This window comes from Prunus persica, chromosome G1 (genome assembly GCF_000346465.2).
Source record: "Prunus persica cultivar Lovell chromosome G1, Prunus_persica_NCBIv2, whole genome shotgun sequence".
NCBI classification, from domain to species: domain Eukaryota; kingdom Viridiplantae; phylum Streptophyta; class Magnoliopsida; order Rosales; family Rosaceae; genus Prunus; species Prunus persica.
Genome location: NC_034009.1, coordinates 36,833,287 through 36,861,263, shown reverse-complemented (window position 1 = coordinate 36,861,263; position 27,977 = coordinate 36,833,287). Strand labels below are relative to the sequence as shown.

At 37.8% G+C, this 27,977-nt stretch overlaps 5 protein-coding genes and 1 long non-coding RNA gene across 7 annotated transcripts; 2 read left to right on the top strand and 4 right to left on the bottom strand.

Annotated features, from left to right (window-relative positions):
* On the top strand, positions 6 to 2,941 carry LOC109946816. Of its 2 annotated transcripts, none has more exons than XR_002269896.1 (2): positions 6 to 250; positions 2,488 to 2,821. It is a non-coding gene; the product is annotated as an uncharacterized LOC109946816 (long non-coding RNA). The 2 variants fall into 2 exon arrangements; XR_002269895.1 differs by lacking the exon at positions 6 to 250 and adding an exon at positions 257 to 1,420 and having other exon boundaries at positions 2,488 to 2,941.
* Positions 4,723 to 7,386, bottom strand: LOC18792425 (putative receptor protein kinase ZmPK1). Its single transcript, XM_007225194.2, has one exon. It carries the CDS (start codon positions 7,367 to 7,369, stop codon positions 4,970 to 4,972), a length of 2,400 nt encoding a protein of 799 aa, XP_007225256.1. The 5' UTR covers positions 7,370 to 7,386; the 3' UTR covers positions 4,723 to 4,969.
* On the bottom strand, positions 8,055 to 10,700 carry LOC18792249 (putative receptor protein kinase ZmPK1). Its single transcript, XM_007224567.2, has one exon. It carries the CDS (start codon positions 10,643 to 10,645, stop codon positions 8,246 to 8,248), a length of 2,400 nt encoding a protein of 799 aa, XP_007224629.1. The 5' UTR covers positions 10,646 to 10,700; the 3' UTR covers positions 8,055 to 8,245.
* On the bottom strand, positions 11,033 to 15,628 carry LOC18791451 (protein MRG2). Its single transcript, XM_007225827.2, has 10 exons — positions 15,266 to 15,628; positions 15,005 to 15,058; positions 14,737 to 14,750; positions 14,201 to 14,337; positions 13,546 to 13,586; positions 13,295 to 13,396; positions 12,734 to 12,810; positions 12,234 to 12,406; positions 11,553 to 11,637; positions 11,033 to 11,428 (listed from the first exon to the last, which is right to left on the bottom strand). Exons 1-10 carry the CDS (start codon positions 15,458 to 15,460, stop codon positions 11,338 to 11,340), a joined length of 969 nt encoding a protein of 322 aa, XP_007225889.2. The 5' UTR covers positions 15,461 to 15,628; the 3' UTR covers positions 11,033 to 11,337.
* Positions 20,438 to 21,645, bottom strand: LOC18793946 (F-box protein GID2). Its single transcript, XM_007223468.2, has one exon. The coding sequence runs from the start codon at positions 21,249 to 21,251 to the stop codon at positions 20,691 to 20,693; it is 561 nt and encodes a 186-aa protein (XP_007223530.1). The 5' UTR covers positions 21,252 to 21,645; the 3' UTR covers positions 20,438 to 20,690.
* Positions 26,434 to 27,108, top strand: LOC18790041. Its single transcript, XM_007227554.2, has 2 exons — positions 26,434 to 26,833; positions 26,880 to 27,108. Exon 1 carries the CDS (start codon positions 26,500 to 26,502, stop codon positions 26,803 to 26,805), a length of 306 nt encoding a protein of 101 aa, XP_007227616.1. The 5' UTR covers positions 26,434 to 26,499; the 3' UTR covers positions 26,806 to 26,833; positions 26,880 to 27,108.

The window sequence follows — 27,977 nt, the reverse complement described above, 5'->3', positions numbered from 1 at the left end:
ACTAGTGGCTGTTTAGGGTTGAGAGGCGTCTGGTTCGATTTCAACTGGCTGGTTGGAGAGCTACAGGGGTAAAAATGGGAGAGCTGGGTTGGTTCTTCGATGTCTACATCTGGAGGCTTCGACTGTTTTACACAGCCATCTGCACAGACCATCAATTTGCATTTTCATTGCTCTGATTTTCCAAGGTGCTCACTTTCCGACTCCCTTGGGTTCTATCAGGAAGGGGATTGAATCTCACAGATTAGCTCAGGTATTTCCATCGTTCTTATTATTAATTTTTTTAATCAATTGTCGATTCAATGACTTTGCTCTCTTGGAGAAATCTTAGAAATGGAAATCATTCCCAATTTCTGTTTTAATTGCCGATAAAACACTGGAAAGCAAAGACCAAGCGTGCTTTAAAAATAAAATAAAAAATTTATTTTTTAATCTGCTTTTGGTTGCTGTATCCTAAATATGGAGAAAAAAATTAATGATAAAACACAAGGAAAAAAGAAGTGAAGATTTATCAGGTTTTGACAAAATAGAAATTGGGAATGATTAACCAGCAACCATACTGATAAAGTGCCATCCTCCCTTGTTTGTGTACTCTCTTAATGGTTCGTGAAACTGTAGTGAAGTATCTGAAATTCAATTTGGTTTAACGATATACCACTTTAAATTTCTCTATCTAATTAATATCTTAGTTTGAGATATGCAATAGATTTCTTAGGTTCTGACTTCAGATCTCTTTGCACGATGTGATTGTTAGTTATAGTGTTAGATATGGAATTGATTTTTAGGTTCTGACTTCTGATAGCATTACGGTATTACTATAGGCATCTATAGTATGGAATTGATATCTTCTTGGTTGAATTACTTGCTATTTACTCATGAGATTTGCAGTGTTGGATACTAATGATTGATTTGATTGGAAGCTACAGATTTTGAAATGAGGTATTTCTTCCTTAAAAATGTATTGGGTTTATCAATTATTTGTTTGATAATAAAAAAATGAGCTTTCTAACCCTAAACCCTCTAATATCTGAGTATGTTGTTGAATCTTTTGGGTGTTTTGTTGAGGTTTATTTTAGAGTAAAGCTTTTTGTAATTTAATGATAACTATAGAAGTATTCCGGAGTACCTTGGTTTTATTCTATTTTGAGCTTATAAGAGCTGCATATTAGACTTTTGGAATGAGAATTGATTTGAAGAAAAAAAAAAATTCAGTTTCAAACCTTATAATCTTGTTTCTATGTTTCCTGTTTGTATTATCTGTTACTGCTCCTTTATCATGTTTTATGGAATATATACATCTACCTTGATTTCCTCTTTCACCTTGATGCAAAATCGAGGTGACTGGGTGTTAAAAGGTTCTTAAGGGAAAGGCCATCCATGGTTGAAGAAGGGCAATGGATTTACATACACCTACCTAAATGAGGTCAGTTTCTTGACTTGCTGCTTACCAATGGGTTTCGTAGATTGGCAGGTGTTGTTTGTGTGTATCATTGTGGTTGTGTGTTTGTTTGACTTATGCCTGAAATATATATATATATATATATATATATATTTCAGCTTTTACTTCGTGGTTTTCAAATGCCTCAAAGCCACTCTTTTCAGCTTTAAAATTTTTATTTTCAGTTTATTCTTTTGCTTAATTTTTTGTCTTTGGTTTTTTTAACGGTTTGCTGAAAAACTATGTAAGAGAGTTGAATTTTGCACAGATTTAAATATCTGGGGAAATCTTGCATAAATTCATTTGCCCATGTTTATTCTTTTGTCTTCCTCATTTAATATTGTTATGCAAGAGAGTGAATTTAACAAGATGTCATTTCTATGTCCTCCTCCTGTTTGCGTTGCTATTTATTATACAGGATATCAATTTATTTTCTTTCCTCAGTTTCTTCTTTGTCCTCTTCTTTGCTATTTATTTGCTTAATCGTTTGCTTTATCACATAGCCATTAGGAAAATGCCTTCATTCTCATCTTGACAATAATAACTAATGTTAACACAAGTATTATCTAAACAATTAATGTATCCTAAAATTATCAGTTGCAAAATAATGCATACATTGTATGAAATCTTTCTTCTGAACAAAAGCAACGTAGAGATTTTCTTAATGTGATTTTGCTTTTTCCATTTGCCTTCATTTGGAATGGATGAAGATGTACAAGATTGCATTCATTTTTAATAGTGAATTGTATTATTTTATTATGCAGAATATTGTTTCAAATGCATGTTCACCCTCAAATCCATATTATCTTTGTGGTTTTCATTAAATTACTACATTTCTTTGGGCACTTCTCTGTCTCTGTGATTCTTATTCGTCATTGTCAAGTAAACATTTTATGTATGATTATCTTGATAGTGACCTATTGTTTCTTCGTTTAGCATTTTGAACTATTTGAGAATTTTAACTATGTTTATATGAAGATGCTGATACTTCCTTACAATCATGTGACATATCAATAATAGTCTTTAATTTTCTGAGATTGATTCAATGGCAGCAAAGGAAGATTGATGTAACAATTAGCAGGGAATTGCTATAGGATTCTATGCAATGAAGTGTTTCCATTACTTCAACAACAAAATAAAGGAGGCGGGAACGAAGATTGCTACAGAATTGAAAGAACAGAGGAAATCTGATTATTCAGGAGCTGAATATGGTCATTAAGTCTTCATGCTCAACAAAATCACCCCACTCTGTAAACCAGAATTTGTATGAAGAGAAGGTTTCAAATATGTTAATGAGATATGAGTACATGCTGTTTTGTGTAGTATCCTGGTATTTGTAAGTATTTTTAATGGCGATTTTATATGGTTAATTTTACTTAAGAATACAGGAATGGGGTCGACTGTAGCAAATGGAGATGCTAGCATGTTGAAAATAAAAATAGATGCGACAGAAAAATAGATGCAAAACCAAATGTTGATATATGCACTGTAGTAGAACATTTGCTTTACAATGGTCTGAAAATGCTTTTTTAAAAAATAAAAAAAAACCTATAAAAGCACTATACTAAGTGCCCGTTTGGCATTGTTTATTTGAGATGATAAGTGATTTTTAAAAAAATTTGGGAAGCCCAACCCGTTTGGTAAACTGTGAGAAAATCATTTATTGTTAAAAATTGCTGTGAGAGAAAGTTGTAAGGGAAATCAGCTAATAAGGTGCTTTCATTTTCTGATTATGCAGGAATCAGTTTCGAAGAGGCGTTGGGTTTAATGATTATGCGGCAATCATTTTCTAATTATGCGTAAAATCAATACTAACAACACTTTTAACAAAAATTTTACCAAATGTCAAACTGATTTCTTTCACAGCTAATTTCTCTCACAGCAAATCTAACGGCGATTATTTTTACAGCACAGCAATGCCTAACTAGCCCTAAAAATTATAAACAAAATTAAAGGATTCTTCATGTACTTTATTGCATTTAAGTGAAACATAGAAAATGCCTCTACTTTATTTGACATAGTATTTGTGACGAGACTTAAATTAATAAAAAAAAAATTACTATTCTGCATTATCACGCAATTGCATATTGTCCTCCTATTTTACATTGTTAAAGCCTCTTTAGGCCCAAAATTGTGTTTATCATAGTGTTAAGGTAGCACACAATTGCATATAGTCCTCTGATTTTACATTGTTAAAGCCTCTTTAGGCCCAAAATTGTGTGTTATCGTAGTGTTAAGGTAGCAAATAATGAAATTGTTCCTTTAATCCTCTAGCAATTTCTTATTAATTGTTTTATTGTTAAACGTGGCTTCTTATATAGAAACGAAAGGATTTTCCTCAAAAACCACATATTTCCCAAAGCCGTCTTTTTCAAGTCAACTATGCTAAAACATTGCAATCAGTTCCTAGAATCATACTCCCAAATTTTATTTCCCCTACCAAAACAAAAATTATCAAATTCAAATCTCCAGTCCCATAAACCGTATAAGAACGAATTTGAATTAAAACCCTATAGTTAAAGAACAAACATATCTTTAAACAGAGTTACCCAAATAGCAGCATATCATGCTTACCAAAACGGAGCTATCCTAAACCCTGTAACAAAATAACCAGCATATCCAAATACTAATTTTCAGGGTTTACCAACTAATTTTTAATAACCAAACAGAAAACCTTATCAAAAGAAATCATATAGTATTTTAATAACTAAATTGTTTAACCTGATTTCATCAAAATAATAACACAATCAAATCAACATGTCAATAACTTTAGAATTTTATCTCAACAGATTCAATTGCCTCTCACCTCTCTGACGTATAAGCAATCACTGAAGCAAAGAAGCGAAGATAACTTTCAGGTTAATGTTTCTTCATTTTGATTTATTGACTTTTTTTATTCTCTTGTGTTGCCTCAAAATTCCTTCACAAAATTCGACTTGGCTATACTACTACGTGTTTTCTGCTCTCTTTCCTTCTGTTTTTTTCCCCCTGATTTAATCTCAGTCTTCCATGAAATTTTGATTGTTTCAAGAGATCTTAGGTACGAAATCCAAATACGAGAAGCGGTCGTTCAGCCAAATTGTTTAACGATTCTTCGCTTTAAAGGTATAATTCATGATTGCCTCTCTATTCCTTATACTCTTACTATTTTTTTGGTACTGATTTCTTTATTTTTGTTATGTTTGTTTGCTTATCATTTCTGCATTTTCATGTTTGTATATTTCTTTTCTTCCACAACTTTATACACATTTGACGTAATGTCATAACCCGCAGCATCGCGCGGATCCTTTTGCTAGTAATACATCTATAGCTTTCAAAATGGGGAAACAGAAAGGTAAAAGTTAAAGATGACTTTTGTGTTACAGCTTACAGGAACAGAACATGAAGAAACTATATTGGGAACCAGCCTTTAAGACCATGACAACTGACAGTTGAAAGAAGATAAAAATAAACTATATTTAGATGTGATATGTAGTGCTTAATAATACCATGACAATGGACCCAGGACAGCAAGCCATCACTCACTGTTGCACTCTAATGAGATTCGTCTTTCTCAAGCTGCAGAAGCATCTCAACGACTTGGCTCATGGTAGGCCTTGCATCTTTGTCTTCCTCTACACAATGTAAAGCCACTTCCAACAAAATCTCCATCTTTTTCAAATCATAATTACCTTCAAAAGAAGGGTCTATTATCTCTCCCATCCTCGATGCAATATCAGTAGTTCCATTTACCTTCTCCCTCACCCACGTGATCAGCCTTCTCTGCTCACCATCAATGGCATCCACGCCCATTGTCGGGTTCTTTCCAGTCACCATCTCCAACACAACAATCCCATAGCTGTATACATCCACTTTTGATGTAATGGGTAGATTGTACACCCACTCTGGAGCAATGTAACCCCTGGTTCCTCTTATCCTTGAAAAACTTGAATTTTTAAGGCCGCCCCTGTTGAATAGCTTGGAGAGGCCAAAATCTGCCACTTTTGGTTGGTAATTAGAATCTAAGAGTATGTTTTGAGGCTTAACGTCACAGTGTAAAACCCACTCCAAGCACTCCTCATGCAGATAAGCAAGGCCTTTTGCTGTGCCCACAGCAATCTCAAACCTCTTTTTCCAGTCAAGCACATTGGAAGACAAATTTTGTGCCAAGGATCCATGTTCCATGTACTCATAAACAAGAAGCCTGTGCTTTCTCTCTGAGCAAAATCCCCACATCTCTATCAAGTGCATATGGTTCAGCCTCCCAATGGTGTTAGCTTCACCTAGAAATTCAGCTTCTCCTGGGTCAGCCCCATTAAGCATCTTAATTGCTGCAACTCTTTGATCAGCCAATACACCTTTGTACACAATTCCTCCTGCTCCTCTTCCGATCTCTTCACTGAAACCCCGCGTCGCCTTCTTCAGCTCCCCGTAGCTGAATCTTTTGAACCCTGTTGCAGCAAGTACGTAGCCCTGCATATCCTCATTGGAATTTGGCCTGGTACTACGTAATAATCCCAAAACCAAAAGGATACAAATGATCTCAAACCCTCCAACTCCACAGGCAAACCACAATAGGAACTTCACTGAACCAGTTACACTGGTTTTTACATAATTTCTATCTAGACCAACAACTGTCCCTAGGCAATTTAACCTATACTCTCCTTGGGGCTTCTGGTAGGATAACAAATGGTTTTTGGGCACTCTCAAATACAAGTCTCCAAAAAAGCTAGGTGATCTGTATCCATTGAGCAACACCGTCTTCGGGTAACAGCTATAAGTCGGTCTGCCAGGGATACGAGAGTACTGAAAACCTTTGCAGTTGCATAGTTTCAAGCACAAGTTCTCACAATCCTCGTAGGTGTAATTCGTGAAGTAGCCATAATCATACCCAAAAAACTCAAGCTTTGAAAGTTTAAAGAAAGTGGACTCACCTTTGGTGCAAGTGTAATTATATTGAGGCTCACAACCATAATTCCAATCAGTATGGTTGATCAAACGGTAACCTGGAATGCAAGAGCATTTCCTACCATGACCAGGATCATAGCTACAGACGCTATTAACTCCACAAACGCCATGAATCTTACATGGATCAGAAATGACTTGCCCTGAAACAACCCATTTGCCTCCGGGCTTTTTCCAGCTATACAACCGAACATTTCCATCAGAATCAACAGTCAATCTTCTCTGTGACTTCGCACCATAATCAGCTGCCATTAGTGTATATTTATCGGATGAAGTAAAATTTCCCAATGAATCTAGCACTGCAATTCTACTGCTATTGTCTGTGGACCTTCCAGCATCCTGGCCTGCAAGCCATGGCTCAAACCAATAGACACTTGAAGTCTGAAGGCCATCATAGAGTAGACGGAGGAGGTTGTCATTGTCGAAGAAAAGCTTATAGAAACCAGAGGAGAAGTTGCTCTGGCTTCTCATGGAGACAAGAATTGTGTTCCTGGTGAGTGGTTGGTGCGGAAGAAGGGTGTCAGTTGGGAACTCAAAGCTTTGCCATAAAACAAAATGATCCGACTTCTGTAAAACCAGGTTACCAGAATTTTGTAAGGTTAAGTGCACTGGTGAGAGTGAAGTGGTGGTTGTGGCCCAAACATTGGACTGACCAGCATCAGTTAAGATGAGATTACCAGTTTTTAGGAGGGAGAGCTTTGAGCGTTTCCCATTCACCGGTTGGTCTCGGTTGGCCATCCAAACTATTGTGCGGTTTTGGTAGTGGTCAGATGATGAAGGCTCGGTGAACCAAATGGCAAAGCAAAATGAGTTGTTGCCGACTTGGTGAAAGCCAGCAGTGAAAACACCATCAGCTGAAACTAACACATCTTCTGGTTTCTCAACAGAGAGGGAGGAGCCTCTGCTCAAACTCAAAGAGTCGGAGGTTGAAGACGAAGGTGGAGAATGAATGGCCAGAGAGAGAAGAAAAATGAGAAACAGGGTACCCATTGGAAATGAAAGGGGGGCTTTGGCTGCTACAGAGGCATTTGCATAAGTAAAATACTAGTGTGCATTTGACTTTCTTCAATTGGGTTGCCGCCGGAGACCAAGGTGGAGGAAAATTGGAAGCATCCAATAAACACGCACTTTTCTACCGCCCTAAACACGCACTTATTATATATATCCAATTCAACTACCGCCTTAATACGCTTCCATTATTTGATAGATAAAGTTAAATCAACCCACCCGACACTCGTTAGAAAACCTGCATAAACAGAGCCCCCTCTTTACCCAAAAAAAGAAAAAGAAAAAAGAGAAACAGACCATAACATATTTAACATGGGGCTGTCATCGTTTTGTAGGACCACAGCTATAAAGATTTTTACTTACTGTTGGGCTGACGGAGACCAAGACCAATACATACGGTGGTAGGAGGAGTTCCTAACTGGGCTCATCTGAGACATCCGGGTCAGACAGGTTATGTTTCATCTTCAAGCCGTAAGACTGGTCCTTTCTAGCGATGGCCTCCCTGTTCCACCAGAATGACTTTCCTTTTTTTTTTGTCTTGCCTTGTTTTGGTGTTGCTGTTTTCTTGGGCGCCGGTCCTTGTTCTGTTTGTTTTGTGGCCTGCTTTGGCTTTTAAGGAAGTTTTCTTCGACCCAAAAAGAGAGTCATTGTTTGAATGATCCAAAAATTCCTCAATTATTTCGTTCATTAATGTGAACTGAGAAGTTGCATACATATTGCAAAGAAAGAAAGACTTAGACAAAAGTACTAATATCATATTTGCTGCTGAGCAAAGCTGAGTACCTTGGACATTCCAAGCACCACATAAAAGCCTCTCAACCTCGTAAGATCCAAACGTCTTGCCTAACGGTGTTACCCTTAATCCTTGTCATGGTGCAGAAGCATCTCAACAACTTGTCTCATGGTGGGTCTTGCATCTTTGTCTTCCTCTACGCATTGTAACGCGACCCTTAGAAGAATTTCCATCTTCTCCACATCGTATTCACCTTCAAACGAGGGGTCCATGATCATTCCCATCTGTGGTCCAATAGCACTAGTTCCATTTACCTTCTCCCTAACAGACATGATCAGTCTTCTCTGCTCCCTGTCAATAGCATCCACGCCCATTGTCGGGTTCTTTCCGGTTACCATCTCCAACACAACAATCCCGTAGCTGTATACATCCACTTTGGATGTGATAGGCAGATTGTAAACCCACTCTGGAGCAATGTAACCTCTGGTTCCTCTTATCCTTGAAAAGCTTGAATTCTTAAGCTCCCCTCTGTTGAATAGCTTGGAGAGGCCAAAATCTGCCACCTTTGGTTGGTAATTCGAGTCCAAGAGTATGTTTTGAGGCTTGACATCACAGTGTAAAACCCACTCCAAGCACTCTTCATGCAGATAAGCAAGACCTTTCGCTGTGCCTACAGCAATCTCAAACCTCTTCTCCCAATTAAGAACATTGGAAGACAAATTGTGTGCCAAGGAACCATGCTCCATGTACTCATAAACAAGCAGCTTTCGCTTTCTTTCTGAGCAGTATCCCCACATTTCTATCAAGTGCATATGGTTCAGCCTCCCAAGGGTGCTAGCTTCAGCTAGAAACTCAGCTTCTCCTTGAATAGCTTCATTAAGCAACTTAATTGCTGCAACTCGTTCATCAGCCAATACACCCTTGTACACAATTCCTCCGGCACCTCTTCCAATTTCTTCACTAAAACCCCGTGTCGCCTTCTTGAGCTCCGCATAGCTAAATCTTTTGAACCCAGTTGCAGCAAGAAGGTATCCATCATGCATATCCTGCTTGGAACTTTTCCGGGTTCTACTAGTTAACAAACCGAAAAACAAAAGGAGACAAATGATCTCAAACCCTCCCAATCCACAGCCAAACCACAGCAGGAATTTTACTGGCTTACTAACATGCTTTTTTACATACTGCCGGTCAAGATAAATAACTGTGTCTGCGCAATTAAGCCCAAATTGTTTTAGGTACTTCATGTCAGAGTGATTTGAGAAGAGGTAGGCTTTAGGCAATCTTAGATAAAGGTATCCTTGTAAATCCGATCTGCGACCACTTCGTAACTGCGTCTTCGGGTTGCAGTTATAAACACCACTTCCACTGTCAAATGTGTATTGGAACCCCCTGCAGTTATACAGGTCCAAGCATACGCTCTCGCACTCTCCATAGGTGCGATTTTGGTAGGAGCTATAATCGTAACCAGAGAACTCAACTTGAGAAAGTTTTAGGAAACTGGACTCATTAACTTTGGTGTAGGAGTGGTTGAATTGTGGTTCACACCCAAAAGACCAATCAGTATGATTTATAATCTGATATCCTGGAAGGCATGAGCATTTTCTACCAAAACCAGGGTCATAGCTACACACGCTGTTTGCTCCGCAAATCCCATGGATCATGCAAGAATCCGAGATGGCCTGCCATGAAACTACCCATTTCTCTCCTGAATTTTCTCGACTATACAATCGAACATTACCATCAAAATCAATCCTCAGTCTTCTCTGCCGCTTTGCGCCATAATCGGCTGACAGAAAAGTCAAGTTGTCTGATGAGATAAAACTGCCTAAGGAATCAAGCATGGCATTTCTGCTGTTGTTGTAGGTGGACCTTGCATTATCCCAACTCACACGAGAAGGGTCGGGCCAATAAACACTGGAAATCTCGAGACCGTCGAAAAGAAGACGAAGAAGGTTGTCATTGTTGAAGAACAGCTTATAGAAACCAGAGGAGAAGTTGCTCTGGCTTCTGGTGGAGATAAGTGTTGCTTTTCTGGTGAAGGGTTGGAGTGGGAGGAGGGTATCAGTTGGAGAATCAAAGCTTTGCCATAAAACGACACTCCCCGAGTGAAGTAGAACCAGATTACCAGAGTTTTGGAGGCTCAAGTGAGCTGGTGAGAAAGAAGTAGTGGTTGTGGCCCAAACAATGGACTGACCCGCATCAGTTAAGATGAGGTTACTAGTTTTTTGGAGGGAGAGCTTTGAGCGTTTTCCGTTCACCGGTTGGTCACGATTGGCCATCCAGACAACGGTGCGGTTTCGATAGTGGTCGGAGATTGATGGCTCTGTGAACCAAATGGCAAAGCAAAATGAATTGTTGCCCACTTGATGGAAGCCAGCAGTGAAAACACCATCAGCTGAAACTAAAACATCTTCTGGTTTCTCTACAGAGAGGGAGGAGCCTCTGCTCAATGAGTCGGAGGTTGAAGAAGAAAGTGGAGAATGAATGGCCAGAGAGAGAAGAAAAATGAGAAACAGAGTACCCATTGGAAATGAAGGGGGCACTGGCTGCTACGGAGGTATTTGAAGAAGTAAAATACTAGTCTGTAGCAGTAGGACCACGCCCCCGACAAGGTTTTAAATGTCTTCGATTGGGTGACGGAAAACCAACGCTGGGGAAAATTGGAAGAATCCAACTGCCGCACTAAATACGCCTCCATTATTTAATAGATAAAGTTAAATCAACCCACCCGACACTGAAGCCAAATCACGCTTGTCAACAATTTTCCGCCCTTAATTATCATAGGATTGCTAGGAAATTAAAACCTACCCAAATGGTAAGGGAGGGTACGATATGTTCTGGTTCGATTTCCTCCAATATAACCCAAAAAAAGAAAAATCTGCGTACCCAAATGGATCAATACGGTTCCAAAATTTATCGAGAACAAATCAGTAAAGTGTCGCAGCCCACAGGCAGGCAAAACTATCATTGCACAAAGGATACATTCCGTGTCCGGTAGAATTTTACAAGGCATTAGGCATGTTCTAACTACATAAGTTACATATTCTAAAGTTTGACATACCAGTTACATGAACATAGAGGATACTAATACGTGCAACACTAGCATATTAGGCTTCAACAGCTTTTGGAGCGCAGAAGTTGAAAACGGCGCTGAGACATCTCACAACAGCTGTGGTTATATGGTATTATGTACAAATTGTTGCAAGTATGCCCCCGCTTAAACATCTGGTTTGTTGGTGCTCGCTTCAACATCATCTGGTACATGATAGGTAGAGAGGAAAAATGCATTCTGATTCTTCTGTAGGAACCTTCATGATAGCATGTATGATCAATCAGCAAAACTAGAAATGACATCGAAAAATAAGAAAGCCAGGTACTTGTTGGAAAATATACAATCGAATATCTATTAGGAGAGCAAGTAGAAGACAGTACTTGAGAAAGTCGACCAATTTTTGCTGCAAATCTTTCAGTGTCTCCTCTTCAATGTTAGCATTCAACAATAACTCAGGGAGCTTAACTGCAAATACCAGAAAAATAACATCTCAAGTTCAAACTTTATGATGACTAGCACTCAATATAACAAAAGCTTAAACTGCAAAAACTGCAGTAAGCAACCAAAAAATATTCAGCATGATGAATTTCAGAAAACATTTGGCATTCACATGGACGTTGCAATGTCATCCACTACATGCCCAAGTATCCAAAGCACCAGCATAATGTTCCGCTGCACTACAGATAAGTATATCACAATGAAAATTCAAATTTCACAGGTAATCCACCATGGATAAATTTTTTTTTACTTTCAAATACTGAGTACATAATCATTTAAAAACACAATTTATGATTTACACAAGGGCAATATAAAAATGCATCTTAAGGAAGGAAAGGAATCAAGGGTTTTAATGTATTGGAAGGGATATTTACAAATTCAACATAATTATTAAACATAGAAGTAATCTCCATCAGTAATTTAGTAGAACATTAACATGAGAAACCACAAATTCAAGATCACACCAAAAATGATGAAAAGTACTTTTATTTTAACAATTCTATTTAGAAATACACCATTATGAACACAAATAATGGACTTGGCTATGCATTATATGTTCCTACCGAATAGACGTAACAGATGCTCAGCACCATATACAGATGAAGGAGAGGCATCATGTGCAATTGCTTTCTCATACTGCTGACGTTCATTTTTGTATAGAAGCATTACTGGTAGTGCTTTGTCAAAGTAACAACACAGTCCTTTCAGGATTTCTTCAACTGAGTGAGTTTTCTTCCTAGATTCATAAGAATGGTCCATCAATCAAAATCAGTGCCTGTATCCAAATTGGATTCTAGATAATAAAGAAGTTGAAAGTTATGAATGTTGTAGGTCCAAATAATTGAGTTAAGACCCCAACTTTCACCAAGTGGATAACCAGCCAGTAGAATGTATGAGAAGTGACATTGGTAATCCCATCCATCTCTTCACTCTTGTGAGGATAAAAAGTTAATTTACCCTCTCAAAAAAAAAAAAATTCAAAATGGATGTATTTTGTAAAATGGCACCCGAGAAAAGAATAAAAGAAGATTGGATGCACAGAGATGAAAGGAAAGAAACTTACAAACTGTCCTTTGATCTGTAATCTAGATACTTCTTCATTATGTCATCCACGTTAGGAGTTCGTGGAAGTTTAACAAGCTGCAAGAATATGTGGATATCATTAACTGGGAATTCATTACGACTGAATATAGGAGTTTGTTTGGAAATTAAAAATGCGATGAGTGGATGCATCGGAATTAGAAACTCACAAGTGATATGCACATACTGACAACTAGAGTGCACAAAGACTAACCCAGATATGCCAGACCCACCATTTGACAAGTATATGCCAGAACATCTCTAGTCCTACTGTAAATGCTCAAGCCATGTAGACCAAATATTCCAAAAGCAATTCATCCATCCTAGTAGGAATTCCATATGAAATATTTACTCTCTACATCACCATAACCAAACAAATAACAAAAGTTAAAACAATGCCATTGACCATTCTGTAATGCGGTCTGAACATGAGATTCCAAGTTTTTACGATGTACCATTATCAGCACAAGCATGTAATTTACATAGTACGTTATTTAATCAATTCATTCGTGGATTCAGTATTATGATAAAGGAACACATCTACCTTGCCCAGATGAGTAATGAATTCACAATCATCAACTAGTTGTTTCTTTAGTGTGAGCGGAATTTGAAGCACAAGATCTTCCATGGGTATGGCATCTTTGTCCTAAAATTTGACAACAAAAGAAGAAATCAAAACCTGCAACTTAAGGTTCATGTTGACTTTTAAATTAAATAACAAGCCTCTTCATAGTGAGCACACAATATCTGGAAGAGGTAAGCCTAGATACGCAACCTACGGATCACAGAGCATACCTTAATGACAGAGTCATTCTTTCGCTTTTTTCCTCTTGATACTGCACATAATTTCATATCAAAAGTAAGAGCAATGCATATTATATACACATTCATCTTGCAAGGGAAGTTGATAAATATATATATATATATATATATATATATATATATATTCAAAACCCAACCTCTTATCATCCTAATTCAAGAACCATAACCAATTTATGATCATGACTGAAGAAAGCATGCTGTTAAATCTTTTCATGAGGTAGTGGCCTATTAAGACTTATTTTCTCCAGAGAACAAATTTGTTAACCACGTCGTTACTTTTGCAGCTTCTCATAACCATTATACTTACTCCTACCACTTCTTTCTCTCCACCTCTTCAAAGGGCAACACTTACGGTCCTTAAACCTCAAAGCTCACCAAAAAATAGGAAGGTTCAGGTCACATGCCAAAAGTTCTGCTTTGTTAGGCCAAACATTTCTGTTCTTCTTTCAAAACTAATGAATAAAGAAAGAAAAAATACAAGTTCTGCACTACATCTATCTTTTCGTTTTTAAGACACTACAAAAATCGTAATACATTCCATACTTGCATGGAAAGAATAAATCTATAGCCTTCAAAATCGGGAAACAGAAAGGTAAAAGTTAAAGATGATAAAGCCAACCATAATAACCTTTTTGTTTAGTTTGTGACGTGCGTGTTAGCTTTGCATTCTTGTGTGTTCTCTGGTTCGCATTGAGCTGCTCTTGTTTCCTCACATTCTCATCAGTGTTTTTCATCAGACGATCCAAGTGTACCCACTCATCCCAACTGTTGAGGGCAGCAAAAGGGAGAAAAAGTAAAAAAGATAAAATGAAATCAAAAGTTTCAAGAGATTGTAACTGCATGAATAACCCATGAATGAATGGGAGAAACTTAAGCAAAGTCTTCATCTTCGAAGAACCTTCCAACCTCCCTCAATGCAATGATCTAATACTAACATCTGCCATGGTCTAATAAACATATTTTTCAAAGACAAAAAGGAAAATGCAATTCCGTGCAATAAGTGAGATGAAAAGACCCCTTAAAATGGAAAACGATAATAAAAAATAACAAGAACGAAAATTGAAGTAGACCATGCTTCCAACATCCAAGAGCTTGGTTCAAGGAATGTGAAATCAAAACTCGTAAACGTTCTGGAATCATAAGTAAGCAGGAAGGCGGGCTCACTTTTTGCTCCATCCCTGCAGGATAGAAGAGTATACAATCAAGATGTAACCACAAAACGAGCAACTATATCACCCAAGCAATGTAACCCCAAAATGGAGGAAATGCCGAAAGAAGATTAATGGAAATCCTAGGGCATTCCACTTCCAAGCAAATTAAAAATTAAAAATTAAAGCTTACAAATGAAACAAGGCAGGTATAATCATGATAGGCATTTAGTAAATGTTTGATAGAGAAAATAAAAAATCATAGGAAAGCAGTTGATGCTTACAAGGTAATGAACATAAAATCTCCATTCGTTCATCTTGAAATCGACTTTGGTCACCTTGCAAACAAAACGCAAAGCACAGTGAGATTTACTGAAAATGTTTCATCCGTGATCAATTAGCCAAAACGCTCTATTAAATTCGAGAAATTGCAATTAAAGTTATATTAAGGCACATAAGACCCTAAGAGTCATATAGAATTCAATCGCCGAGAGAGAGAGAGAGACAGAGGGTGGAAGGGAGAGTGCGTGTGTGAAAATGAGTACCTTGGCTTCGTAAATTTGGGTCTCATGAAAAGCGAGCACCTTCTCGCCTTCGGAGAAGGGGCATGAATCGGGGGAAGGAGCGGAAACTTCTTCGTCTTCACCGTCGATCATGTCGGAATCGGTCTTGGTGGCGGAGCTGTCAGACTGGGTGGCGGACGAGTCAGTATCGCTAACGACAGTCTTGGAGCCTCTCATTTTGGTTTTGGGTGCTCAGTTGCTCCTGCGTAATGATTAATTAGTAAATTGATTAACATTAATTAACATGAACTCTCCAGAAAGTTCGATTGCTGTTTGCTTGAGAACTAGTATGCGAGGCTTTTTAGTTATGGCGGTTCTTCTTCATCAGAGTTTGCTTCTACTTTATTTATAGTTGCGGATGCAGGAGTACGAGAACACCCCCGGTGGATGGGGTTTCATTGTTTGCTTGTCCTTGAACGGTTGTGCGCTCCGGTAAAACTTAAAACGACGTCGTGTCTAGGATTTATACCACAACGGGTAAATAAATAAAAAGCCACGTCGCCGGAAGGCGGGAGCGTAAGTAATAACTTCGCGGTAAACTTTGGGCTTTCTAAGTTTGGGCTTACACTGGATTTGGGTTTGAAAGTCTGGAGCCAACCAAAAATTACACCTTTGACCAAAAAAGAAAAAACCAAAACTTTTACCATATTCCAAATCTCATCATGAACACGAGGAAGGTGGTTTTTGAACCAGAAAATATAGAACATGAGGAAGGTGGTTATTGGTCCAAAGTTACATGAAGCATGAATCACAACGGTTCATCGAATTAAGTCATTAAATCACATAGGTATATGATTCACACAAAGGGAAAGTCTATGTTAACTCCCCCTTCTAAAGCCAAGACTTTTGAAAGGAAAATTTGAAACCTACCCAAAATATGTACTTAATTCAAGTGACATTACGATAGATGAACTACATTATCACCTAATGACTGAAGAAATGAGCAACAGGTACTCAGTCATTTCTATCATCATATTCTAACACGTAATTGCTCGATTCTGATACAATTGTTGTAAAGGTCACCTCACCAATATACTAATCGATCCAACATATTTTATTAGTGCCAATAGCAGGATAGGTTCCACATTGTTTGATTAAAACTAATAATGTTTTAAATGGGCTAGTGATATCTGATCGATTCATGACGGCGTAATGACTTTTCTAAGTTCATCCCATCTTCACATTCTTTATAATTATTTGATCTCAATTGCACTGTCCACCCAAATTAAATGACAAGGGAAAGTCTGGTCTCCTTTTGACTGCCAAAAGCTTTGAAACCCTAAATCAAACAGAGCAGCCCTACACTTAGATGTATATACTTCCTAAGAATCAAGTTTCCATAAACAATCAATCTGAAATACCACAGCAAACTTTACTCCTTGAATGAAAGAAAAGAAAAACGCACTTTTATTATATTATCATGAATGTACGATTACATCATTGCTGCATATAGCAGTTCTAAAATACAGGACACATTTTATTTAAATTAAATTAAATTCTGTAACTGGTTATAGCTAGTCTTTTATACTAAGACTAGACAAAATGCTTTTAAACAACTACAAAAGTGAATAAATAGCTCGAAGAGTATGTGGCAATGCCTACTGCTGCACTTTATTAGTTTCCGCTGCCGCCAGAGCTTGGACCAGAATGCTTGATCCCTCCAAGGGTTTCAGAATCAGTGAAGGCATGACCATCTCCTCCGGAGCTCGGGCCTCCATTCTTCATTGCACCAATATACACAGAGTGCTTAATCCCTCCAAGGGTTTCAGAATCAGTGAAGGCATGACCATTTCCTCCGGAGCTCGGGCCTTCATTCTTCATTGCACCAATATACACAGAGTGCTTTATCCCTCCAAGGGTTTCAGAATCAGTGAAGGCATGACCCTTTCCTCCGGAGCTCGGGCCTTCTTTCTTCATTGCGTCAATGAACAGCCCATCAAACACACTCTCCATCTCCTTGTCTATGGAGCTCCATGAACTCCCCAGCTTAAGAGGACGGGCTTCTGATATGACCAAAACCCTAGAGCTCACAGTGAGAAGAACAAGGATGGAGCAGAGAGCTGGCTTGAAGCTTTTGATGGCCATCTGTCTGGATGAATGAATATATATTGTGAATTGATCAAGGATGCTTTGATCAGATTAAGCTTCTGGTGTTTCTGATTTGGGTTGATTTGTAAGATGATGGAGATTTGTGAGGTATAAATAGTATTGGCAAGGAGGTGGGAATGAGAGATTCATATTTTTGACTGCCAGGGGGAAGAAATGAGTGGGAAAGTGCATGCGTTTGTTCAAACACGAGGGGGTTGGTTGAAGGGATTCAGTTGAGGACGTAATGGATGGACTCGGATACAGTAAGGTAGTCTAAGTTCTGAGGAACGTAGGTGTAGAATATTTAATTTTGTGTGACAAACAAGAAAAAATGCTGTTACTATTTACTTAATATTATAAATCTATGTATATATTAGAGAATTATCCCTTTTGCCTTTTGAATCCGCCCACCCATGTTGTCGATATGTGCCCTGCGTAACTGCCTGCGTAAGATTGAAAACATCAAAAAGCACTGTAAAGGGTCGACGGACCACTACTGGCGAGGAGGGTTTTGACTGCGAGAGGCGCGTCTGATGGTATCGTATATAGCTTTTTGCGCCTAAATCTTATCCAAAAAAGAAAAGTGGTTCGTCTTCCCTAGTAGTCTCTGGCGGATGAGTAATCAAAGCTAGGAGCCCTTGCTTATTCACCGAGTCGTGAATCAACTCACGAGCCTCCTGGCCGATACCATAGGACATTGTCTTTTCGAAAGCTTCAAACTGGTCCAAAATAAGTTGTATTTACAAGTCTGGACCTAGCTTCTGTGGCCTGGCCCAAGCCAGTATAACTGTATAATGTTTCGGCTTAAATGTCAAAAAAGTCTATCCGGTTTGCTAGTTTTATCATGCTTCTTATTTTTAAGTTAAATTTTAATTGAAAATATTATAACGTTATTTTCTAAATTGTTTATAAAATTTCTACTCCAATCATATTCCTTAGGGAGTTGTAATGACTAAAGTTTGTTAGTTTTACCAATTTATTTCCTATGTTGGTATTCGTTAGTCAATGTGGTCAATTTCGTTTATAGTAAGAAACATATACAAAAATGTGAACTAAATTAGTCAAATTAATATTCCCTAAAAGAAAGTCAAATTAGTAATATAAGTACTAGATTAGCCTGATAAGTGAAACACATTGATGGTTTTCACATTTAAGTCCAATGTAGTTACGTAGATAATTCATCAAATGTAAGCTCTATTGAAAGAGGAAATGAAGGTAGATGTTAAGTATTTTTCATTTTGAGGATATTATAAGGGATGAACTTATAAGGTGTTGTTATACTACCATTTGGAGAGGAATGCATGGAATAAGTTTCCTTCACGAGTGATCCCACTTCTACCTTCCAACTTGGACAACATTTCTTCATTTCCTCCCACAACATGCCTTAAATATAGTGAGTTTATCAATCCAATTCAATTCTAGTCACCAAACATCCGATAGGCGGGTTTAAGCGGTTGATTTCTAGTTTGGCCCGACCCGTTGATCAGCTAAAGTCCCGCACTGCCTTTTCTACAATAAGACTGGAAGAAAATGACGGGTCAAATTTTCATGCCATAAGTTGAAAGCATCCCAAAATCATCACAAAAATGAATTTGACTGACCAAAGTTATATGTTGTGAGGCAAATTCGTGGCTTTTCTTCTTTGGTGAAATACAGTGATCGGTGACAAATTGGACGGATTTTAGGTTTCTGTGGAGGGGACTAGAAACTAAGGAAACCTGGGAAGTTAGAAAAAAGTATGTGAGTTGAAATGTTGGCACATGAGTTTGGTGGCAAGTCTTCATAAGCCTACGCTTTTGAAATTAGCACATTGGTGGTTCAGAGCAGTCAGTAAGTCATTATAAGCATGGAATGAAAATGAAGGTCTGGAAATTCTTGGTCCAAATGGGAAAGTTCATTTGATAGGATTGTCCTGCCAACCAGAAGACCAAATGCCAAGGAAAACAAAAGGAAGAAGAGAATCTGACAAAACTAATTTGATAGACCAAAATTCGTGAGGGAAGTTAACCGACCAAAGAAGAGAGGAAGAAAAGGGCTTTAAGCAGAGGGAGGGAGGGACGGCACAAGAGACTAAACAGTGAGTCCACCAAGAATATATCTAACGTACTTGCCCATTCTCTTTTTCTTTGTCGCAAGCTTCAGCCTTTTTGCTCACTGTCAACGACGTCCGTCCAAACCTCAGCATATAATTTAAAAAACTACATAGATTCTTTCTAAATTACCCTTCACGGGTGAAGTGAAGATATATACATACTGTACAAGTTTTCATGCAACAAGTGTCCATGTAGAATAGAAAGTATACAAGTCTGTATGTACAAGGTTCTTTTCTTCTGCAAACAGAGCTTTCACAGTTGATATTAGTTCTTTATCCATGTACCCATGAACTTAACTTGAACTGAAGCTACAAATACGAAAACCAACCTTCACCCATTTATTAAATTCCTTTTTGCTAATGAAGCCAACATTTTTATCGGGTTCGTTTTAATTATTTCAAATTGGAAATGTCATTGGATACTGTTTGCCTCTTTTCCTTCTTGAAGGACTTGAAGGAAATCATTCCTTCTTGCGAATCACAGATTACCATGTATGGGTTAAATATTTTCTATTTGGTTTGAACTTTGAATAGTTGAAAGAAAATGGAAATGGGATCCAAGAGGAGACATGGTAAACTGGGCAGAAGAAACCAAAAGCAATTTACACTAAAGTCAAGGGGTGAATGTGGCAGGCTGGCAGAGTTTACTTATATGGACGTAGAGCCATCCAATTCTCCAAGAAAATGAAGACTACAAAAACGACAATTTGGTCCTTCTCCTCCAGGGACTCTTTCAACTTTGGATCTAATCAAACCTCTAAAAAGACTCATTCTTCTGTCTCTTTGCTATTTACACCCCCATTAGAACGTGGCAAAAGGCCCAGAAAGCAAAAGGCCACAACCAGAACCAGCCATTTATTTTTGCTTCTATTCTGTTTGTTCGTATTCGCCAAACGAATCGCTAGAACCGCCAATCACAACAACCACCGCCAAACCCCCCAACACGGTTTTCAATCAATCCAAATAAATCCATGGAAATAAAAATTAGCAAACCAATTATAATTGTAAAATTGATAAAATTATAGTACACAACTTGAGCAATTCCATCTTAATTTACACAAGAAAAGCTTAAGCTTACAAGTCCACAAGAATACAGATCCAATAACAAAAAAACACAAATAAATCCCAAAAAATTAGGGAAAATTGAAAATCCAACTGAAATTAGGAAATTATATATAGATATTTTTTATATAATTTTATTTCCGAGTTTAATTTCTGAATCTCTGATCATCTGCCTCTGTTAGCGTAATTCATCTTCTCGTAAAAACGAATCGAGAGAAGCGAGAGTGATAGATTCACCTCGTCTTTTCCCCAACGAGCGCTAGGCTTGGAGCCGAGCATGGGCTTCAACGGAGATGCCCAAGGCGAAGCTGACGACGATGAGGAAGAAGAAGAGCTGGAGGAAGGCTTGCTGAGAGGCCAGATAAAGTGGGAGTGAAGCCGACGAAAGCCGCCGAGAGCGAGGACCACAGATCTCAGCTGCTGGTTGCCGCAGCCGATGTTGGCCCAGTGCCTGGTGCAGATGAGCTCCCAAAGCCGCTCGTCCTGCGCCGTCTTGTGCCACTGCTTGTTCACGCACGACGCCATCCCCAGCGTCCTAGCGTCCACGTGCTTAAACACCTCGAATATGAGATTGTCGTCCAGATTCACAAACCCAGCCCCTTCCACAACCTGGTCAATCTGGTCAACCTCCACCTCTTCTTCTTCACCCTCAACCTTCATCTTCTTCATCTTCACATCAGCTGAGGTCGCCGCCATCGAATCGTCCCCCGATGATGCGCGTTTCATCGATCGATTAGAACAGAATGGATCGAAGATCCTACTCTGCGTTCCAGCTTTTGGGTGGTTCAGAGTAATTTGGAGAGGATTTGAGGGCAGTTAAGAATTGAAAAGCCCAAATTATATAATCTGGGATGTGGAAATAACTGGTAATAATAAGGAGGCAGGGAGGTTGGGGCTTTTGGGTGGTTCAGAGTAATTTGGAGAGGATTTGAGATCAGTTAAGAATTGAAAACCCCAAATTATATAATCTGGGATGTGGAAATAACTGGTAATAATAAGGAGGCAGGGAGGTGGGGGTGGGGGTGGTTATAGAAAGGAGGAGGAGGGGTTATGGGGAGTGGTGGGGACCTGTTTTTGGTGCGTTTTCGAAGACGACAATTTCTGAAATGAATGCGCTTTGGTTTGTGTCTCTGTTTTGACGAATATATCCTCTGTTTGCTCTGCTGCTGCTGCTGTACACTTGCGCTTCTTACCCTTCTCTCTTTTCTTTCTGTTTTACCTGCTTAATTTGTTTCATGCGCTAACAACGATAGAATATCTTCTTTTTTTATCAAACCATAAATTATTTGTTTAACTGTGTAAATAATATTATATATTTCGGTGGTTACTTCTTATATATTACATCACTGGCTGATTGGTAGATGGCATCTTTGCTTTTTTACTTTCTCAGTCTGGAAAAATGTTAGTGTCACACCTCATGTGATGTTAATAATTTACCATTAAAAGAAGGTGGATAATTAGGTTAATATGTGATCAACTTATAATATAGTATTAATATATAAATATATATATGTTATAATATGATTGAATTGACGTTATAATTGTCACACCGAAGAATTATTAATGACGTTATAACTAGACCGTATGTGACAATAACACTATGATATTTTTATTTTGTTTTGTTCTGTCTTGTTTTATTGGATGGTCATTTAGCTTGGTCGAATGAGCGAAAGAGCTTTGGTTTGTGGAAAAGGCAGAGAAAACAACAAATGGAAAAAAAAAGGCGGGGGGAAGAAGTGGTTAAACAAACTTCAGTGGTTGGCACTAAAACCACGTTCTCTTCTTCATCTTTTTGAAGCTATCCATCCTAATCCAAATCCAACCATTTTGTTGTTTTGTATGTAAGATTCCGAGCAATATTTTGTTGCCAATCGCCAAATGAAATTGACGTTTTTGGCACCACCCAACTTTCTTCCCCAGGTCAACCGGATAAATATCCGGTTTCCTTCTCTTATTATTATTCTTAAATGTAATTTAGTAAATGTAAGTTGATTATCTTCCTTCCATCACTAAAATAATTTAACTTTTCCACAATTGGCCTAAAATGTTTCAAACGAAATGAAAAAGTTAAAAGAAAAAATAAATAAATAATTAAGCAATATTCTAATTTAATTTTATCTAAATTACGTACAAATTATTCAAATTCACGTGCAAAATAGAGATTACTTCTGCTCCAGCCAACTTAGTTAAGTTTATGCATGCGTTAAACGAAAGAAAGCACTTAGGTTCTAGTGTGCGGTCATGTTATTGTTTACCATCTTCCATGAATTTTTGTTTAATGATTTTTTCCCGGCAGCTGCATCACAAAGCACTGACACAATAGTGAACAGCGTCATTGGTCATAGGTGACGACACAACGGGTACAACTACAAGCCCAACCCAATTTCATTAAATACAGCACACGTCCTATGGTTTTCTTCAAGTCCAGCCCAAATTTGGGTTGCTACATGACCCAACCCAAATGCTTAAAATTTGGGTAAGTGGTTGACCATCATAAGCTGCTACAAGACCTTCAAATTGTAAACTAGTCAAAATTACAATAATTAATATACATTATTGTATAATATAATATTATATGTGTGTGTGTTAATATTTGAAAATGATTAAAAAAACCAAGGAAACATTGGCTCTTCATAACCCGCTGAGTTGCAAAATATGATCAACATTTGGAGTATTTTTTATACTAAAATAAACTGAAGTGGTGAATTTCTTCTTCCCAACAATTTTTTTGTTTGTTTGCTTAATTTCCAACAATTACAACCTACTTTGGCCATCACATTTCTTGTTTCCCGGATACAACCACCACTCCATGTCCCCCCCTCAAAACTTGAGAGCGAAACTTTAATTTAATTTGAACATGGACCATGCACTACATAACATAATGTTTGCCATCCCAACAGCATATATATAAACTAAATTAATTGGAGAACGGGTCTAATTTGGTGGAAAAGAAAATTCACTTGCAAATGAGTGGTCTAAGATTTGAATCCTGACAACTTGACATCGATAGCGTGTGAGAATATCCCATCACCTCTTAACTTTGGGAAAAGAAAAAAAACTAAATTAATTATGGTATCTGTGTGTATCTCACTTCAGTAAACAATGCACTTCTGCACAAAAACAAATGCGAGATATATGTCTCTAAGCAAAACAATAGGAAAATAATAATAATATAGAAAAGCACAAAACGACTGATAGGATTATAAGAACAAGCATGCTGGGCTGCTTGGAGAAAGAAGATGAACATGGTGATGAATCTGATCTAGTGGCCATCCCCACCTTTGTCAGGACCAGAATATGCTTCAGATATCTTGATCGGAGCAGGAGAAAGATTAAGATGCATAAGAGCATGGCCAACCCCTCTTCTACTGGGACCAGAATATGCCCGAACAATCTGAAACTTGCTGATTGAATTAGAATTAGAAGAGAGCTTATGCACAAGAGGCCTGGAGCCTTCAACTTCCACAGCAGATGAGAGGATGAGGAAGAGAAAGATGACTGCAGAGATGGAGTTCATTGCAAAGACTTTGATGAAGCCATGGTGCTTCTTCATTTTTAGTTTGGTTTGGTGTTTTGGGTGTTTGTGAATGAGCTGCAACACATTGTTCAAGTATATATAGGAGATGTAACAGAGGGACATGCACAACCTATTTTATGGGAATTGGAAAATTAAATATATATACACTCTTGGACTTTTGTGGAACATGATCTATTTTTTTATTGTATAATATCATTCTCTCCCTCCAACCCAATCTAATAACAAACCCACAGTTTTGGAGGTTTGTAGAACCAAATGGAAGCCATTGAGTTGATTACTTCCCAAGTTCTTTTTTTTTTTGGGGTTGGTGCAAGTCTCTTCTAATTAGTTTTGGTCACAGACTTGCAGAGTGGAAGAAAACTATATATATAAACCTAAACTGAATGTGGAATTAATAATTACCCAACTAATCAGTGGTTATATCATATTATTGCTTGTAGTATAATAAAGAATCTCACCAATTTTTCCTAACACTAAACTAATTAAGGTTTCATAATCATATGTTCGGTTTTCTCCCTATATTTATATAGCATGTAAACATTCTTGGTTCACAATATAAAACCAATAAGGAATATGTATACATATATATCTGTCAGAAATTAATCTATAAGAGTAAGATTTCATAAATTTTGTTTTAATTCAGATGCTTTGGCGGAAAATCTCAGTTGACAAGTGTATTGTATCTGAACCCGTGAATATATATGATATATAGGCGGCGGCAGCAGCAGCACACACCATGAAATAATCCATATATAACATGTCAAACTTTGCAAGCAAATGCCATTGTTGGCGGCTGTTGCAGGATGATGGTCCTCAATTTCGGTCGCCGTCCTTACTTGACATATATCACATATTGGATGTTTGGAGGATCAAAGTTCACGAGCCTCGTATATAACATGTTGATCGTTTTAATACTATCTGTCATATGTAAAATATACGTATATTTGTTCCTATGAGACCTCTACAAAGTCATTGTTTTATGAGACATATGATACACAACACAATCCATTCACACTCATTTGCAAGCAACAATATATTTTAGGCAAAATATGTTGTAGTTTGACGAAATTTCTACTTTCATTCGTGTAGTTTCAATTCTGGCAATTTGACATGTATAGTTTGATTTTATTGCAATTTAAGGATATGTCCAAATTTCCATTCAATTTCTTGACAGTATAAACACCTGTCCCTTACGTATAGGGATATTTTGGAATAGGAATTTAGATGTGTAGTAACAGAATCAAACAACAAGGGTTAAATTGTAAAAATTAAAACTGCAGGGACTAAAGTGACTATAATTCCCTGTATTTTATGACTTAAAGTCCACCACAATCAAATCTCATGACTCACGAGTCACGAGTAGGATTTTGCCAAATTTGTCATGGTTATATTTCCAAATTTTGATACTAGATGGCCACCAAACATGTCTAGTGACACCTAAGCACGTGTCTAGTGGCATCGGTTGGGAAATCAAAATGTCCAACTTGCTTGCTATATATGCATGCTGAAAGCTAGAAAAAATGGGGTCACGGTTTCATACCAACTCCTCATTCTTACTTACCTGTAAAATGGGAGCAAAGCAAAGCAAGAAAATCCCCAAAGTGGTCTTCCGCACACTCAAAAGACCATGTGATCTTGAAAAGAAGATAAAAAGGATCGTTGAAATTCTTGCACATCCCTAATGCCTCCTCCCTCCCTTTGAACAGCCTTTGAAAAGTTGAAATTGGCTATCCCTTTGGACTAATTTGAGCACCTACCCTTAATCTTGAAAATCTATGTTCACCTTCACCGTCCTGTACTTGAGAGAGAGAGAGACGGTTCAACAAACAAAATATGTTTTTTTTTTGGGTTTACAAAAACACTGCCTTTAATTGTCCCTCTAACAATTGGCTGTCACTCATTTCTTCTTTTCCGCCACGAAAGAAAAAATATATATAGAATAAAGAGAGTGCCGCGTACAGATGGAACAATACGCACGCGTTTTGGATCACACACGGTGTGTTTCCATGCAAAAAGGTGATGCTCATGACAGTAGTTCGGATTTTGCAGACAGAAAAAACCTTTTTCTTGCTTTTTCTTGGTGACTTGAGACGTATTTGGGTTTGGCAATTAAAGTCAAATTCCAACAGCACGAAACAATTTCAAAGTAAAAGCACACCTCCCTCCTTCGTCCTTCCCCCAGAATTCTCACCTTGCTCCCCACTCCATTGTACAAGTAAACTATAACGAAAGTAAAATATAAAATATAAAAAAAGGGAAAAGTCAAACATCATGAGATTGACCCCACTACATTAATAGCTAAGCCGCACCGTCATCAGCAGCTCAAATCCTTGCGTATATATACAAGTGGGTTGGCCTTGTTTTCAAAACACAGAAAAACAAACCAATCAGAAAACTGTCAAGAGAAAGATTTGTGTGCTAGCTGTGAAGTAAAAGATGGCAATGAGAATGAAGAAGAGCTCAACAGCATCAACCAGTTGCGTTTGGCTTGTGATGGGGTTGATGGTGCTGCTGATTGTGTCAACAGAGTTCGGTCAAGTTGATTGCAGAGCCCTTCGATCAGCAACAAGCGACAGCGGCAGTGATGGCGGATGCAAAGGAATTGATGGGGCTGAGGAGGTAGGCATGGCTACCTTTGCTGTTTCTTCTAACTACAACTCGAGCACTGCTCGTCGTCCTTCAGTGAGGAGCTTGGCGTTTAGTTTGGCCTCTGGACCTAGCAAAAAAGGCCCTGGCCATTAGCCTAATTGCAGCCTACATCTCTCTCTCTCTCTCTCTCTCTCTCTCTCTCTCTCTCTCTCTCTCTCTCTCTCCCCCTCATTCTTTTGTTCTTGTTGAATTATTTTCCATGTTCATGATGCACAAAGATGTGACATATTGGATATTGTTTTTTATCCGCCTAAGGATTTTCATACGTACATGTAATTTTTCAGGCTTTGGTTGGTTCATACAATTAGACAATTTGGACAACAGATTATGTTTTGTTGTTAGTTCAAGCTCTCCAACTTTAGAGACTAATAAATAATTTTGTTTATGAATCTCAAATAGTCCCCAAGAAACTTAAGCCTGCAAAGCACATTGCATTAATAAGATTTTTGCATGAACAGAAGGGTCTATATTTCCATCTGCAATTTTACTTTATTTAGGGGCAAAAATAAATATTTCCCAATTGCTAATGTTCTTGGTTTTTTAATTGGTGCGAATCGAAAAACTTCAATAAGCCTCAAAAGACACTAAGCCCCCGGGTTCATTTTATATATTATTAATTAAAGTCATACAATTTTTATTTTATTTTTTGAGAACCAAAGTCATGAAAGGTATAAAAAATTTTAAGTCACCAAAGTTGAATTTTCAAGAAGCCACCAACAAATCCTATCTCTCCCAAAAATTGCTGAAAGAATCAAAGGCGCGGTGGAAATATATTTTAATGTAACACCACCAACCACTCCACACGGTCCTACCTACGAGCCAGATAAACGACAAGCGTTCCAAGTTTGACGCTCATTTTCAATTTCATTTTTTCCTTTACGCTGAATACGTAAGCTATATATAAAAACTAAAGGAAGGCCCAACCCAAAAAATATTTGAACTGTTGCGGATCCAGTGGGGGATAGAGACGTGACAGGTGTTATTAATAACGAACTATATTTGATGGAATGATTTTTCATCAATAATTAATGTTCATTTAATTTAATTGTAATGAAATAAATAAAAAATGTTTTTTATAATTAAAATCCTTCAGAAATTCTTTAAAACAGATACTCAAAGCATATATACTAGTTTAAGCACATATTCGGTTTTTTTTAATAAACATTCAAAGAGAGGTTTCTGGAGAATGATTTAACATCCATGGGACCTTTCTTCTGGACATGAAAAAGAATAGTTGGGTTTTTGAATTTGCAAAGAGAGGGGTA